General features: G+C 37.8%; 1 protein-coding gene across 1 annotated transcript in view; it reads left to right on the top strand.

The window, feature by feature from the left end:
* Nucleotides 1-15,716, top strand: part of EFHC2 (EF-hand domain containing 2) — a 268,766-nt gene that overhangs the window by 13,021 nt on the left and 240,029 nt on the right. The window contains exon 2 of the mRNA XM_053579880.1: nt 7,771-7,959. Within this exon, the coding sequence (XP_053435855.1) occupies nt 7,771-7,959 (189 nt within the window). The remainder of the gene's footprint in view (nt 1-7,770; nt 7,960-15,716) is intronic.

Raw genomic sequence — 15,716 nt, 5'->3', positions numbered from 1 at the left:
AAATTTTTAAATTTTTATGGAGTCAAGTTTATTTACCTCTCCCATTGGTGCTTTTGGTTTTGATGTCATATCTAAGAAACATTGCAAAATCCAGGGCCCTCGTGAGTGACTTCTATTCCCAGATTTAGAGCTGTTACTCACCCTAGGCCATGTCCCCAGAGTCGACCATAACTTAGCACCCAATGGATGCTCACCAGATATTTGTGGGGTGGATGACTGTGTAGTAGGATATGAACTGATTCTTAGGGGAAGAGAGGTTTTGTGTAGAAGTACAGCCCAACCAGGGACATGACTTTGAATGAGCATCAGGGTACTTTATAAATCTGAGATGTGGTCTGACCAAAGAGGAGGGTACATATGGACAAATTTTGGATTTCTGGGGGTCAGGTAGCTGAGTGAAGTCTTCATTAATTGTAAGGGATTTTGGATGTGATGATGGAAACTTCGATTCACGGAGGAGATTTGTGCGTAGTGGAGAAAGTTCTTCAGGGTAAGGGAAGGGAGGCTGGCTATGACTTAATCTTTATGCCATACTCTCTAGAATAGGGCCTGGCTGGTATTAGGCCTTGATAAATATTCAGGCAGCCTGAAGAAAGAGACTTTTAAGGTATTTAATGTGAGGCTTTCCATAATACAGACTTCCTTATACATTCTACTCTTATTTCACCCTCCTTCCAACTTGAACTTGTCCTTTTTATTAGGCTAACTCTTCTATTGCTCCTCGCACTAGGCATTGTCAGTTCATCTGGACACATTGTTCATAATCCTGCCCAGAACACACTGGCTTCTCTCTTGTCTAATTCATCCCATTCCTCCAGGCCCAAGACACTATCCAGTTACCCACAGACTCACAACACTACTACTCAGTGTGTCAGTGTACAGCTCTGGTTAGAAAACTTACCAGAGCTTTATTTTACATGAATTTGATTCAGATGCATCCTGTTACTGTGTAACCTTGGGTATGCTTGTCTCCTTCTCTCTGCCCTGGTTTCCTCATTGAAAAATGGCAGTAATAACATTGATCAATGTCTTGGTGCCTGTAACTCAGTGGTTAGGGCGCCAGCCAAATACACTGGGGCTGGAGGGTCTGAACCCAGCCCAGGCCTGCTGAACAACAATGACAATTACAAAAAAAAAAAAAATAGCCGGGCATTGTGGCAGACGCCTGTAGTCCCAGCTATTTGGGAGGCTGAGGCAAGAGAATTGCTTAAGCCCAAGAGTTTGAGGTTGTTGTGAGCTGTGACGTCATGGCACTCTACCAAGTGTGACATAGTGAGACTCTTGTCTCAAAAAAAAATAATAGTAACATTGATCAAATAGTTTTGTGGCAGTGAAATGAGAAAAAATATATAAAATGCTTAGTAAAAGGTCCAGCTTATATTAAATAGTCAAAATGGTAGCTATACTGTTTCTAGTTTTTTAGTGTTTTTTTCTTTTCTTTTTTTTTTAGTTGTTTTCTATATCTAAATCTTGTTTCTTCAGCAAGACTGTGGGTTTCTTCTTCAATGCAGCAGGCTGAGACTAATGCTTATTTTAACTAGTATATTTGGCATAAAGCTAGGACAATAGTCTCGAACTCCTGACCTCAGGAACTCCTCATGCTTTGGTCTCCCAGAGTGCTAGGATCACCCATATGAGCCACCATGCCTAAAGGTAGGACAGTAGAAAGTGATTAAGAGACATTTGTTGCTGGTTTGATGTGAAGTTGTGATTAATTGAAGTTATTTACTTTAGAAAAGAGGACATTGTTATACAATTCTGTATTAATCTGCTATTCATTTTATTTATTATTTTATTTTTATTTTTTTATTGTTGGGGATTCATTGAGGGTACAAGAAACCAGGTTACACTGATGTTATTCATTTTATTAAGCTTAACTCTTTGTTGTCTGGGACTGATTTAAGGTAATCTGATTGTAGTGAGTGTGTATGGGTGTGTGTGTGCATGTATGTGTACGCATGTGAGTGTGTGTATGAAGGGGATGGTGGAGGGATGACAGGATTCTCTAAGGGAGAGAGCCAGGCTACGGCTCACCAATCTAACCACTGCTTCTAGCTTTTCTATCCCAGTCTTAGAGCTGCTGGACTGTTATCTGCCCAGGGCAGCTGTCATGGCCCTGGCTCCCCATTTTTCCAGTCTGCCTTCACCACAAAAGGAAATGAAGTCTTTTCAGCCCTCCTATAAGACTTTGCTGCCAATGCTTCATGCTTTGCAAGAAGCTATTGCCCTGGTTGTATACAGTCCTGGCAAAGTATACACGTTAAAGCAGCAAACTCAGATAATGATTACCTCTGGGGAAAGAGGCAGGGCCATGAACTCTGAGAAGGAGCTTCGGTTATATCTGATATGTTTAACTTTTAATGCAGGGCTATGGAGCACATGGGTGTTCATTGATATATTATCATGGGTATCATACAATCTTGAATTTGCTGCGTATCATTTCCATGTATATTATCCATAAATAATACATATTTTTGAATATTTTCACTCTTTATCTCTGTGGAATTATCAAATTCTATGTGTGCTTCAGCTACCTATATTTTTTGCTTGATTCTGTTGAGATTTGTGTATATTGATACATGTCATCTTAGATCTCTGTATAAATATTTGATTTTCTGAAGAGAACACAATGTATCTTTTTTGCTACTGGCAGACATTTCAATGGTTTCCTATTGTTCAGTCTTGCAAACTTATGGCTGTGACAAATAATCTGATTATATAATGTCTTGTGCCCAGATCGAGAGAGTTGTGTAGGAGTGGACTTGCTCGGCCATAGGACATGTATCTTTCACTTTACCGCATCTCTCTTTTCAAAGTAGTTGTTATGGATTTCTTTCCCACCAGCAGAGCATGAGAGTTGATGTTGATCTACATCACATTAACCCTTGGTAGCTCCATCTGTGCTTTCCCTCTTCTCTCTAGACCACTGGAAAAGGTAGGAGGCAAGGTTTTTGTAATTAGGAGGATAATGTGAACTCTGAGGAATTTCCTGTTACATTTCTTTTAATGAGGAGGAGATTTTATTCTCTGCTTTGGGGAAAATAATGTTTAAACTTCTGTGGAAAATAGTCACACTATTATTATTTTTTTTACTCTGAAGTAGTGGAGCTTGTTTCTTCCCTTCTTACCTCCCTCCTTTCTCTCTCCCTTCTTTTTTATTTATTTATTTTTTTTACTAAATCACAACTGTATACATTGATATGATCATGGGGCATCATACACTCGCTTCATAGACCATTTGGCACATTTTCATCACAATGGTTAACATAGCCTTGGTGGCATTATCTCAGTTACTGTGCCAAAACATTTACATTCTACATTTACCAAGTTTTGCAAATACCCCTGTAAGATGCACTGCAGATATAATCCCACCAATCCCCCTCCCTCTACCCACCCCCCCATTCCCACTTCCCTCTATTGTTAGGTTGTAACTGGGTTATAGCTTTCGTGTGAAAGCCCCAAATTAGTTTCATAGTAGGGCTGAGTACATTGGGTACTTTTTCTTCCATTCTTGAGATACTTTACTAAGAAGAATATGTTCCAGCTCCATCCATGTAAACATGAAAGAGGTAAAGTCTCCATCTTTCTTTAAGGCTGCATGGTATTCCATGGTATACATATACCACAATTTATTAATCCATTTGTGGATCGATGGGCAGTTGGGCTTCTTCCATGACTTAGCAATTATGAATTGGGCTGCAATAAACATTCTGCTACAAATATCTTTGTTATGTTGTGATTTTTGGTCTTCTGGGTATATGCCCAGCAGAGGAATTACAGGATTGAATGGCAGATCTATTTTTAGATCTCTGAGTGTAATCCATATCTCTTTCCAAAAGGAATGTATCAATTTGCATTCCCACCAGCAGTGCAGAAGTGTTCCCTTTTCTCCACATCCATGCCAACATCTCTGGTCTTGAGATTTTGTGATATAGGCTAGTCTCACTGGAGTTAGATGATATTTCAAAGTAGTTTTGATTTGCATTTCTCTGATGATTAAAGATAATGAGCATTTGTCTGAAGGCCGTGTGCCTGTCTTCTTCAGAGAAGTTTCTCTTCAAATCCCTTGCCCAGCCGGCGATGAGATCCCTTGTTTTCTTTCTTGCTGATGCGTTTGAGTTCTCTGTGGATTCTGGTTATTAAACCTTTGTCAGAGATATACCCTGCAAATATCTTCTCCCATTCTGAGGGCTGTTTGCTTGCTTTACTTACTGTGTTCTTGGCTGTGCAGAAGCTTTGTAGTTTGATCAAGTCCCAGTAGTGTATTTTTGAAGCTGCTTCAATTGCCCCGGGGGTCCTCCTCATAAAATACTCGCCCAGACCGATTTCTTCAAGGGTTTTCCCTGCACTCTCCTCTAGTATTTTTATAGTTTCATGTCTTAAGTTTAAATCTTTAATCCAATGAGAGTCTATCTTAGTTAATGGTGAAAGGTGTGGGTCCAATTTCAGTCTTCTGCAGGTTGCCAGCCAGTTCAGCCAGCACCATTTGTTAAATAGGGAATCTTTTCCCCACTGAATGTTTTTAATTGGCTTGTCAAAGATCAAATAATGGTAAGTAGCTGGATTCATCTCTTGGTTCTCTATTCTGTTCCAGATATCTACTTCTCTGTTTTTGTGCCAATACCATGCTGTTTTGATCACTATCGATTTATAGTAAAGTCTGAGGTCTGGTAGTGTGATTCCTCCTGTTTTGTTTTTATTTCTGAGTAATGTCTTGGCTATTCGAGGTTTTTTCTGATTCCATATAAAACGAAGTATTGTTTTTTCAAGATCTTTAAAGTATGACAGAGGAGCTTTAATAGGGAGTGCGTTGAAATTATATATTGCTTTGGGTAGTATGTACATTTTAATAACGTTGATTCTTCCCAGTCATGAGCATGGTATGTTTTTCCATTTGTTAATATTTTCACCTATTTCTTTTCATAGCGTTTCATAGTTCTCTTTGTAGAGATCTTTCACGTCTTTTGTTAGGTAAATTCCCAAATATTTCATCGTCTTTGGCACTACTGTGAATGGGATAGAGTCCTTAACTGCTTTTTCAACTTGACTGTTGTTGGTGTATATAAAGGCTACCGATTTATGAATGTTGATTTTGTAACCTGAGACGCTGCTGTATTCCTTGATCACTTCTAGGAGTTTTGTAGTAGAGTCCCTAGTGTTTTCCAGATACACAATCATATCATCTGTGAAAAGCGAGAGTTTGATCTCTTCTGACCCTATATGGATACCCTTGATCGCCTTTTCTTCCCTAATTGCTGTGGCTAAAACTTCCATTACAATGTTGAAAAGCAATGGAGACAATGGGCAGCCTTGTCTGGTTCCTGATCTGAGTGGAAATGATTCCAATTTAACTCCATTCAATATGATATTGGCTGTGGATTTGCTGTGGAAGGCCTCTATCAGTTTAAGAAAAGTCCCTTCTAGACCAATTTTCTTGAGTGTTCTGATCATGAAGGGATGCTGGATATTATCAAAAACTTTTTCTGCATCGATTGAGAGAATCACATGGTCTTTGTTTTTTAATTTGTTTATGTGCTGAATTACATTTATAGATTTACGTATATTGAACCAGCCTTGACACCCTGGGATAAAACCAACTTGGTCATGATGTATAATTTGTTTGATGTGTTGCTGGATTCTGTTTGTTAGGATCTTGTTGAATATTTTTGCATCTATATTCATTAGTGATATTGGTCTATAATTTTTTTTCTTGTTGGGTCTTTTCCTGGTTTGGGAATCAGGGTGATGTTTGCTTCATAGAACGTGTTGGGTAGTCTTCCTTCTTTTTCTACCTTTTGGAACAGGTTGAGTAATATAGGTACTAATTCCTCTTTAAAGGTTTGGTAGAATTCTGACGAGAAACCATCGGGCCCGGGGCTTTTCTTTTTAGGGAGGTTTTGTATAGTTGATGCTACTTCTGAACTTGATATGGGTGTGTTCAACATTTCCACTTGATTCTGGTTAAGTCTTGGAAGGTGGCGTGCTTCCAAGTATCGGTCAATTTCCTTCAGATTTTCATATTTCTGAGAATAAAGTTTCTTGTAATATTCATTAAGGATTTTTTGGATTTCTGATGAGTCTGTTGTTATTTCGTCTTTGTTGTTTCTGATTGATGATATTAGAGATTTTACTCTTTTTTTCCTGATTAGGTTGGCCAGAGGTTTATCTATTTTATTGACCTTTTCAAAAAACCAGCTTTTTGATTTATTGATCTGTTGTGTTATTCTTTTGTTTTCAATTTCATTTAATTCTGCTCTAATTTTGGTTATTTCTTTTCTTCTACTGGGTTTGGGGTTGGAATGTTCTTCCTTTTCCAGTTGCTTGAGGTGTCGCATTAAGTTGTTAACTTCCTCTCTTTCCGTTCTCTTGAGGAAGGCTTGCAGTGCTATAAATTTCCCTCTTAGGACTGCCTTTGTGGTGTCCCAGAGGTTCTGATAGTTTGTGTCTTCATTGTCATTTTGTTCCAAAAATTTGACGATTTCTTTCTTAATCTCATCTCTGACCCCGCTATCATTCAGCATAAGGTTATTTAACTTCCATGTTTTTGTATGAGTATGCAGATTCCTGTTCTTACTCACTTTAAGTTTTATTCCATGATGGTCCGAGAAGATGCAAGGAATAATTTCTATTCCTTTAAATTTACTGAGGTTAGACTTGTGACCTAAAATGTGGTCAATTTTGGAGTAAGTTCCATGGGCTGATGAGAAGTATCTGTATTCAGTTTTGTTGGGATGAAATGTTCTGTAGATGTCTGCTAAATCTAAATATTGGGTGGTTAGGTTTAAATCTAAGATTTCTTTGCTCAGCTTCTTGCTGGCGCATTGATCCAATACTGCCAAAGGAGTGTTGAAATCTCCGACGATTATGGAGTTGGAAGAAATCAAGTTACTCATGTCTGTTAGAGTTTGTCTTATAAATTGAGGTGCATTCTGGTTGGGTGCATAGATATTAATAATTGAGATCTCATCATATTGAGTATTACCCTTAACAAATATGAAGTGACCATTCTTGTCCTTCCTTACTTTTGATGGTTTAAAGCCTACTATATCTGCAAATAAAATTGCAACACCTGCTTTTTTCTGATTACCATTTGCCTGAAATATGGATGACCATCCTTTCACCCTGAGTCTGTATTTGTCTTTTAAGTTGAGATGTGACTCTTGTATGCAACAAATATCTGGCTTGAGTTTTTGTATCCAGTCAGCTAACGTATGCCTCTTTATAGGACAGTTTAAGCCGTTCACATTAATGGAGAGTATTGATAAGTCTGGTGGAATTTTGGGTATCGAGTTTTTCAAAGGTCCAGTGTACATTTTTAATCCTTTCACCAGTGTGGAAGTTGGAGTTTGATCCAAAGTTTCTGAGTGAGTTTACTTTTGTGGTAGTCTCTCTCCCTTCTTTCCTTCTTTATTTTTGTTTACATTCCTGGCAAATAAGTAGGAAAGACCGATTAGCAAATTAATGTTCAAAATATTCACTTGGAATCATAGTTATTTTAAGTATTTTAAATAGAATGGAACATTAGGTTTGTTCTTATTGCTTTTCAAAGTTTTGAATTTGTTAAATTCAAAGTTTTGAATTTGTTAAAATGAATCAGATTTAAAATGTGATACAACTTTATGGATAAAAATTGCCCGTAATTATTTGCCACTCTATATGAATTTTGTGATGAGAAAAGTAAATGATGGGAAAAATGTGTTTAATTTTAAAAGAGATTGGAAAAGTCATCAAGAGTAATTGGCTATTTTATGTTGTCTCATGTGTTCACAGGTGGGAAAGGAGCAGTTCCACAAATCACACCACTGGGGCTTTTGCAATAATGTTAGGATGCTAGTGAGTGAAGATAAACCTGGGATAGGTGGACGAATACTTATTGGGCAAAAGGCGAAGCCTAGATACAGCATATATCCTAGAGGAGATGGAACTGATTTACCATCATGGGTTGCTTTTGATAAGCAGGTAAGTCACATGACATTGGGAGAAATAGAATCTTAAAATTTTACAGATATTTAATAGACTTGAGAAAGTAAGAGTCTTCAAGGTAAGTGTTAAGGCTCATTCTTTTTTCTCTTTTTTGGCTTTTCTACTGATTATTGCCTTTTGTTTTAGTGTTTCTTCCTTGCCTTTTAAAAAAATTGACAAAATTGTATTTATTCACAGTGTGCAACATGAAGTTTTGAAATATGTGTATGCTGTTGAATGGCTAAATGAGCTAATTAATATGTGCATTACCTCATGTACTTATTATTTTGTGGTAAGAACACTTAAAATCTACTGTTGGCAATTTCCAAGTATACAATACATTGCTATTACTATAGTAACCATGCTGTACAATAGATCTCTTGAATTTCTTCCTCTTAAGTGAAATTTTGTATCTTGACCAAGGGTAGTTCTTTTGAAAAGAAATTCAAGAACAAAAGTACTCCAAACAAAGAAAAATTATTCTTGCTCTGTTTTGCTGACCAGGTGCATTGGTTGCAGGATGCCAAATGTTCACCTTTCTTGGCTAATGCTTACCAGTCTTTCTCACATTTCCTTCCTTGGACAGGATAGTCTGTCCTTCTGTAGGCATTATGAGTCTGATTAGACTTACTTTTGTTTCTTGAGTTGTCATTAACTAAATAATTTTGTTTGATTCTGAATATAGCATTAAATAGGAACAGAAAAATGCCACTCTTCTTTTCTCCATACTAATTATGGTTCCCCATCTCTAAGGACTGGTGACATGGTAAGAATTATAGAAGTGAAGGGAAGAAGTGCTTCTTTTTTTAAATTTGTTTTCTTAAATCACAACTTTGTACATGGATTCATTTATGGGGTTCAGGGTACTGCTTCAATACACAATGTGAAATGCTTACATTGAACTAAGTAACACATCCATCACAATTATACTCATTTCTTAATAGTTTTGAAATGTACCATTGCATCATGCACATTAGGTGAGGTCCCCCTGAATACCCTCCCTTCTCCCATATCCCCCCTCTCCTCCCTTCTCTCTCCTGGAAGAGGTGATTTTATTAGAAAAGGATCAGAACATTTTAATGTGTGTGTGTGTACACATAACACACACACACATACACACACTTGTGTACCGATATATCAACAGTAGGAAAAGGGAATGCACTTGAATATCTTAAAAGGGGACTAAGCTCAAAGGAAAAAGAACAAGGGGACTGACAATATAGATATGCTATGTTTATCAGAGAACCCTGTATCACAACTTCTTGTTCTCCACCTCTCCCCATATTAGATTATTTTATAACTTGTAATTGAAAAATAATTCAGGACTGTAGTATGCTAAGTTGTTCAGGTGGTTTTTAGGAGCTTTTAACATGGATTGGTTGGCAATACTTTGATTCTAATTAAAATACCCTCAAATTTAATAGCCGGGCGTTGTGGCGGGCGCCTGTAGTCCCAGCTACTTGGGAGGCTGAGGCAAGAGAATCGCTTAAGCCCAGGAGTTGGAGGTTGCTGTGAGCTGTGTGAGGCCATGGCACTCTACCAAGGGCCATAAAGTGAGACCCTGTCTCTACAAAAAAAAAAAAAAAATACCCTCAAATTTGGTAGAAGTGACACATCCCCATGTCATCTGTGATAGGACAGCTCAGTTAGAGCACATATATTTTTTTGAAGCTCAGTTCTGACACTAAGAGATCTAACAGAGCAATGGGAGGTGTTTTCTTAGGAAACCATCTCTCTTTTCAACATGGACCAATATCCCTACTACCCTCCCTCTTTCCCTCCCTCCTTTCTTTTTCTTTTCTTTTCTTTTCTTTTTTTTTTTTTAGTACCTGGCTCAGCGCTGCATTCAGAACCTAAAAACAATTTCTAGGCTGACTGATTTGGGCGGATTATGTATGAATTTCTGTTCTTCTCAGTCTTATAGGATGTTTCATTTGCAAGGGCCAAAGAAAAGATTCTAATTTTGGCTCATGTCAAAAAGAGGATATTTACAATATATTAAACTAATCCACTACTGAATAAGTAATGTAGGCCACAATTTTTAAACTATTCTCTTGCATTTAAAGTTGAAGATCCATTTTATTTCTTGTTTTTCTTAACATTTAATATGTGCCTTTCAAGCCTATTTTGCAGCCCTTTAATTACTTATAAAATTATGTAGACTATTTATGAAATTGGAATAATTTTAGCTTCTGAGTGCTTGAGAAAATGAAGCACTTCTGAGTTGCTTGAGATGCAACGTAATTCTTTCAGTTATTTTGTTGGTCAACTTCCATTAAATATTCATTGAGCTTTAAATCAGACACTAAGACTATGAAATATTTATGCACTCTGATGAGATTGTGAACTACAGGCTAGCACTACATACTGGTTAATACCCAGAGCAATGTATAAAGTGCTTTCTACATTAGTGGTTCAATAGAACAAGTTGACAACTGTTAATCATTTTTCTTAAAAATGAGATATGTTCAACTTGTTGCCAGTTTTTCCAATACATTTTTTTTTCCCCCAAAAAATTCTAGCAAAATATTTAGGGTTTCATTCTCAAACAATACAAAGTAAAAATAAATTCAGTTTTTTGGAAAGTGTGTTAAAATTAAAATTTTTAGTAGATACTCCTTGTTCTCACCCAGAACCATACAAGGAACAGTGATGAATGCTTTGACAAATAGCTTCTACCTGTAACCCTCTCCGGAGACTTGCTTTTGGCTGATGGGAGTTGCATCTCCCAGGTTACCCTGTCATCTTTCCCTTGAGAGGGGTCAGCCAATAACTGATTGATCCAGGGAAGAAAGCTCACCCTGCTTGCTTTAAGGTGGGACAATTATGTGCTGTGATTTAAACTCTGTAGCTCCTACATGAGCCCAAGGCTAAACTTGACCTGAGACTGCATCTCAGTTCATTAGCTGCTTCTCGCACTCTCCAGGAGAGTGTGTCCTTGATAAATCACATGCACCTAAATCCCCGGTTCAGGCTCTGCTTCTATGGAACCTACCTAAGATAGCATTCCAGTTTTTATCCATAATTCTAAAAGTGACCATCAAAATGCCCTGCTGAGGCAGACCATCACATTATAGGTAGAGAAAATGCTGTTTGCAATTACCAAAAAGACTCCTGCATAGACCCCAGGTTGAACCCTTCTGTTTATTCTTTATTCATTCTCCCCTTCATTCTTACAGACAGAATATCAATTTTATTCAAGCTAGAAATGTACCCACTTAAAAGTGTTCACCTCCCCAGGCTTCTTGCAGCTGGTCTGCCCATATGACTCACTTCTGGCTATTGACATATACATTAAGGTCTATAGAGTGGGGCTTCTGGGATAGTTATTGTTTTTCTAATTAAAGCGGTTCAGTTCTGCTGGTACAGTTTTCCTGCCCTTTGCCCTTTCTTTGTTTTCCTGTCTGTAGCAAGAGTGCAGTGAGATGAAGGGGCCATCATGGAGTCATTGTTTATGACCCAGGCTCTCTTTGTTTTATAATTATATGAGAAAAATCACCCCCCCATTTCAGAGGTTCTCACATTTGGAACGTTTGTGTGATGGTGTTTTGGGTGTCACAATGACTAGAAGTAGGGCTCCACTAAGGTAAGGCAAGTGAGGTAATTGCCTTGGATGCAACATTTAAGGGTGCCCTCTAAACTCAGTAATCAAGCTAGATAATATTTAAGTGTAATATCTTTAAAAAACAAAATTAATGCCAGAAATACATGATGAACAAAATGCCAACATTTTAAATAAAGACAGGAGTAATTGTGCCATGCAAGCCATCCTGGTGCCTGAGGCAAAAGGAAAAGTCAGTAACACTGATCCCACCTTTATTAAAAATTTGCAATTTGACATTTTTTCATCTTAGATTTTTTTTTTTTTTGAGATAGAGTCTTACTCTGTTGCCCATGGTTAGAGTGCCATGGTGTCATAGTTCACAGCAACCTCAAACTCCTGGGCTCAAGTGATCCTCTTGCCCCAGACTCCCATCTCAGCTGTACTAAAAATAGAAAAACTATTCCTATTTTTAGTACAGATGAGATCTCACTCTTGTTCAGACTGGTCTTGAACTGAGCTGAAGCAATCCACCCTCCTCAGAGTGCTAGGTTTGCAGGTGTGAGCTGCCACGCTCAGCCTGGATTTTTTTTTTTTACATTAATTTTGATGTTTTAAATTTCCTCACCCTAGGGCCATCCCTGACCAGAAGATGCTGCCTCCATTTGGTCCCTAGGGGCCAAGCATATATTGCACATCTTGTGCTGTGGGGAAGGCAAACTCATACTGGAAAGAATTGTCCTACCTGAAATGCCAGTAATGTTCCCATTTAAAAATACAGTCTTACTTGCTTAGAACCCCTGGCACTGGGGGATTTATAAAAATAGCCAGAAGAGTTTTGCCTAATACTCATACATTCACTTACCAAAGACTAGTTATTTCATTTAAGTAAAAGTAGGCCATGATGGACTAAGATAAAAACAAGACCAGGGCGGTGCCTGTGGCTCAAAGGAGTAGGGCGCTGGCCCGGTATGCCGGAGGTGATGGGTTCAAACCCAGCCCCGCCCAAAAACTGCAAACAAGCAAGAACACTCCATAATCATAATCCGTTTGAACACAGAACACTAACATTGTAGAAATGACAAAATGCATTACTCACACCAATGATTTCCGGTCATTATTCCAGTACTTACATGAAGAAAAAGCAAACGTAGAGGGCTACCCTCATTGTATAATTGAGGAATCATTTGCAAGCAGTGGAGCAGAGGCCCAGGTCTGAGAATAGGCGTGGAGGCACTGGTTCTGGTCCTGGTCCTGCCATTGCCTAACTATGTGACTGTGGCTTAGTCACTTTATTTCACTAAACCTCAATTTCCTTGATTATAATGCAGGGCTTGGCTAACTGATCTCTAAGGCCCTTTTACCTCTAGCAGTCTTCATCTAAGACTTGATAAAGGTCAAATTCAGCTTGTTCATTCTAGAACTGAGCCAAGATCCTGGATCTCCTGTCCCGAGGCTCTTTCTAATTACATCAGACATGCGCTGCTGCTTCATCATTAATTGAAATTTGGCATTTAGCAGCTTATGCTATGTTGTGGTTGCTATCATGTACCATCTATCGTTAGTTGCTTTTATAAAGCGTCAGAATAGTTAGAAATACACAAATGACTGAATGTTTTTATATGGCTTTTATCTGGCTATTAAGCACCATTTACATAGACTCTACAATTATGCTATCATTTCTTTTCATTTATCAATGGCACCTAGTTAGCCTGATTTGTTTGCTATTTCACAAAAGACTCTGTTATAGTAAGTAGCAGGACAAAGGTTGATCTTATGGGGTATGCATGAGTTTAAAAATATTACTTCATTTTTTCCATCTATTGTAAACATAATAATTATAAGCAAAACTACTGACCACAGAATTAGAATTTAAGTGACTTTTCCTTAATTGACATTGTGTTTGTAGTGAGCTGATTATATAGCACTATGTGACTCTATGCTTTGAACAAAATAAAAATAAATTTTTAAAATATAATTTGGTCTCTCTCTCTCTCTCTTTTTTTTTTTTTTTGTAGTTTTCGGCCAGGGCTGGGTTTGAACCCGCCACCTCCAGCATATGGGGCCAGTGCCCCACTCTGTTGAGCCACAGGTGCCACCCTGGTCTCTTTTTTTCTTTTGAGACAGAGTCTCACTTTGTCGCCCTTAGTAAAGTGCTGTGGCATCATAGCTCACAGTAACCTCCAACTCTGGGGCTCAAGCAATCTTCTTGCCTCAGTTTCCTGAGTAGCTGGGCCTACAGGCGCCTGCCACAATGCCCGGCTAATTATAGAGATGAGGTCTCTCTGTTGCTCAGGCAATCCATCTGCCTCAGCCTCCCAGAGTGCTAGGATTACAGGTGTGAGCCACTGTGCCTGGCATAATTTGGTCTCTTAAGACACTTTTTTTTTTTAATTAAATAGGTTGGTTTATTATTCATTTACAGCAAGGTAAAACATATATCCTGAGCAACCATGGGATGTCTAGGAGGTACTGGAAAAGACTTAGTATAGGATTTGGGCTTGTGTTAGCTAATTTGGGGGAGGGATTAAGGAAGTGGGCCTTTGCTTTGGGGGTATTTTTATGATTACCTTAATAAATCTCATTTATAGAAAGCACAGACTATAGCAGGCTACAGCTGTATTTGTGAGAGAAGCAACTGTCACTCCTCTGAATCAGGAGGGGGGCTGTTTGGCATTTTGTGGCTGGACAATGTTCATGTTCTATCTGTGTTCATATGTGATTATAGATTGGTCTTGGCTTTGTTTTGATCCATAATGATCACAGGGTGGCTTTATTTGATGTTGATGATCTCTTGAAATTGTTCTTGTTCAACAGGAGTACGCCAAGGCCTACCTGTGGGTGCCAGGCTGGCTTATAGTAGCACTAAGACCAGCTGATATAGTGCCAGGCCAGTTCTTGGATGTCAGGGGATGTTTTTCTCTTTCTGACGGAGTAGCAGACAGAATTTTTAATTTTCCTGTAGAAGGATTAAGGAGCAATCAAGTACATTGGAATTTCACATGATTAACAAACAGCAGTAATCCATGAACACAGAATCTTGAAGTTTTGCCTAAAGCCAATTAGGAATTTTATGAAATGCAATCTGAATATATAAAAATAAAATTAAACTTTTTTTGAGCACTTTTTTTTAGTTTATCAAATTAATATGAGGGTACAATTTTTAGGTTACATTGTTCTCACTTCCATTAATAACTAGACCTGTGGCTTATTCTGATTAGCCCAAAGTTTAAATTATCTTTTGAACTTAAACTTTCATAAATACTACTATGCTTCCAACTAGAATGGCTATAATTTGAGAAGATTCTTAATACTAAGTGTTGGTGGGATATGGAGAAACTGGAACCTTCATACAATCCTGGTAGGAATGTAAAATGGCACTGTCATTTTAAAAGATTGTCACTTTCATGGGGAAAAGGGATAGGGAGGGGAGGGGAGGGGGGAGAATGGATGGAGGGAGGGTAATTGGTGGGACCACACCTATGGTGCATCTTACAAGGGTACATGTGAAATTTACTAAATGTAGAATATAAATGTCTTAACACAATAATTAAGAAAATACCATGAAGGCTATGTTAAGCAGTTAGATGAAAATATTTCAAATTGTATATAAAACCAGAACATTGTACTCCACGATTGCATTAATGTACACAGCTATGATTTAATAATAAAAAAGGAAAAAAAAGATTGTCAGTTTCTCAAATAGTTAAACATGTACTTACCACATGACCCAATAACTCCACTCCTACATATCTACCTAAGAGAAATTAAAACACGTGCTCACATAAAAACTTGCATGCGAATGTTTATGACTTCATTATTCTTTATAGCCCCAAACAGGGAACAACCCAATGTTCATTAAATGATAATAGATGAACAAAATACAGTATAACTCTGCAATGGAAACTATTCAGCAATAAAAAGAAACTCGCGATATATGTTACAACATACATGAACCTTAAAAACATTATACTAGATGAAAGAAACCAGACACAGAAGACTTTATTGTGCATGATTCCATCTATATGAAACCCTAGAAAAGACATTAAATATATAAGATTGGTAGTTATCCAGGGCTGGTGGTGGGAGAGAGAACTTTTGAGTGTGATAAAAATGTTTTGATCTGGATTGTGGTAATGATTTTATAAGTCTACATTTATGAAAAGCCATTGGACTATATACTGAAAAGAGGTAAATTTTATGGTACATAAAT

This window comes from Nycticebus coucang, chromosome X (assembly GCF_027406575.1).
Source record: "Nycticebus coucang isolate mNycCou1 chromosome X, mNycCou1.pri, whole genome shotgun sequence".
NCBI lineage: Eukaryota > Metazoa > Chordata > Mammalia > Primates > Lorisidae > Nycticebus > Nycticebus coucang.
The sequence above is the reverse complement of the archived record's forward strand: the minus strand, read 5'-3'. Positions and strand labels throughout refer to the sequence as shown.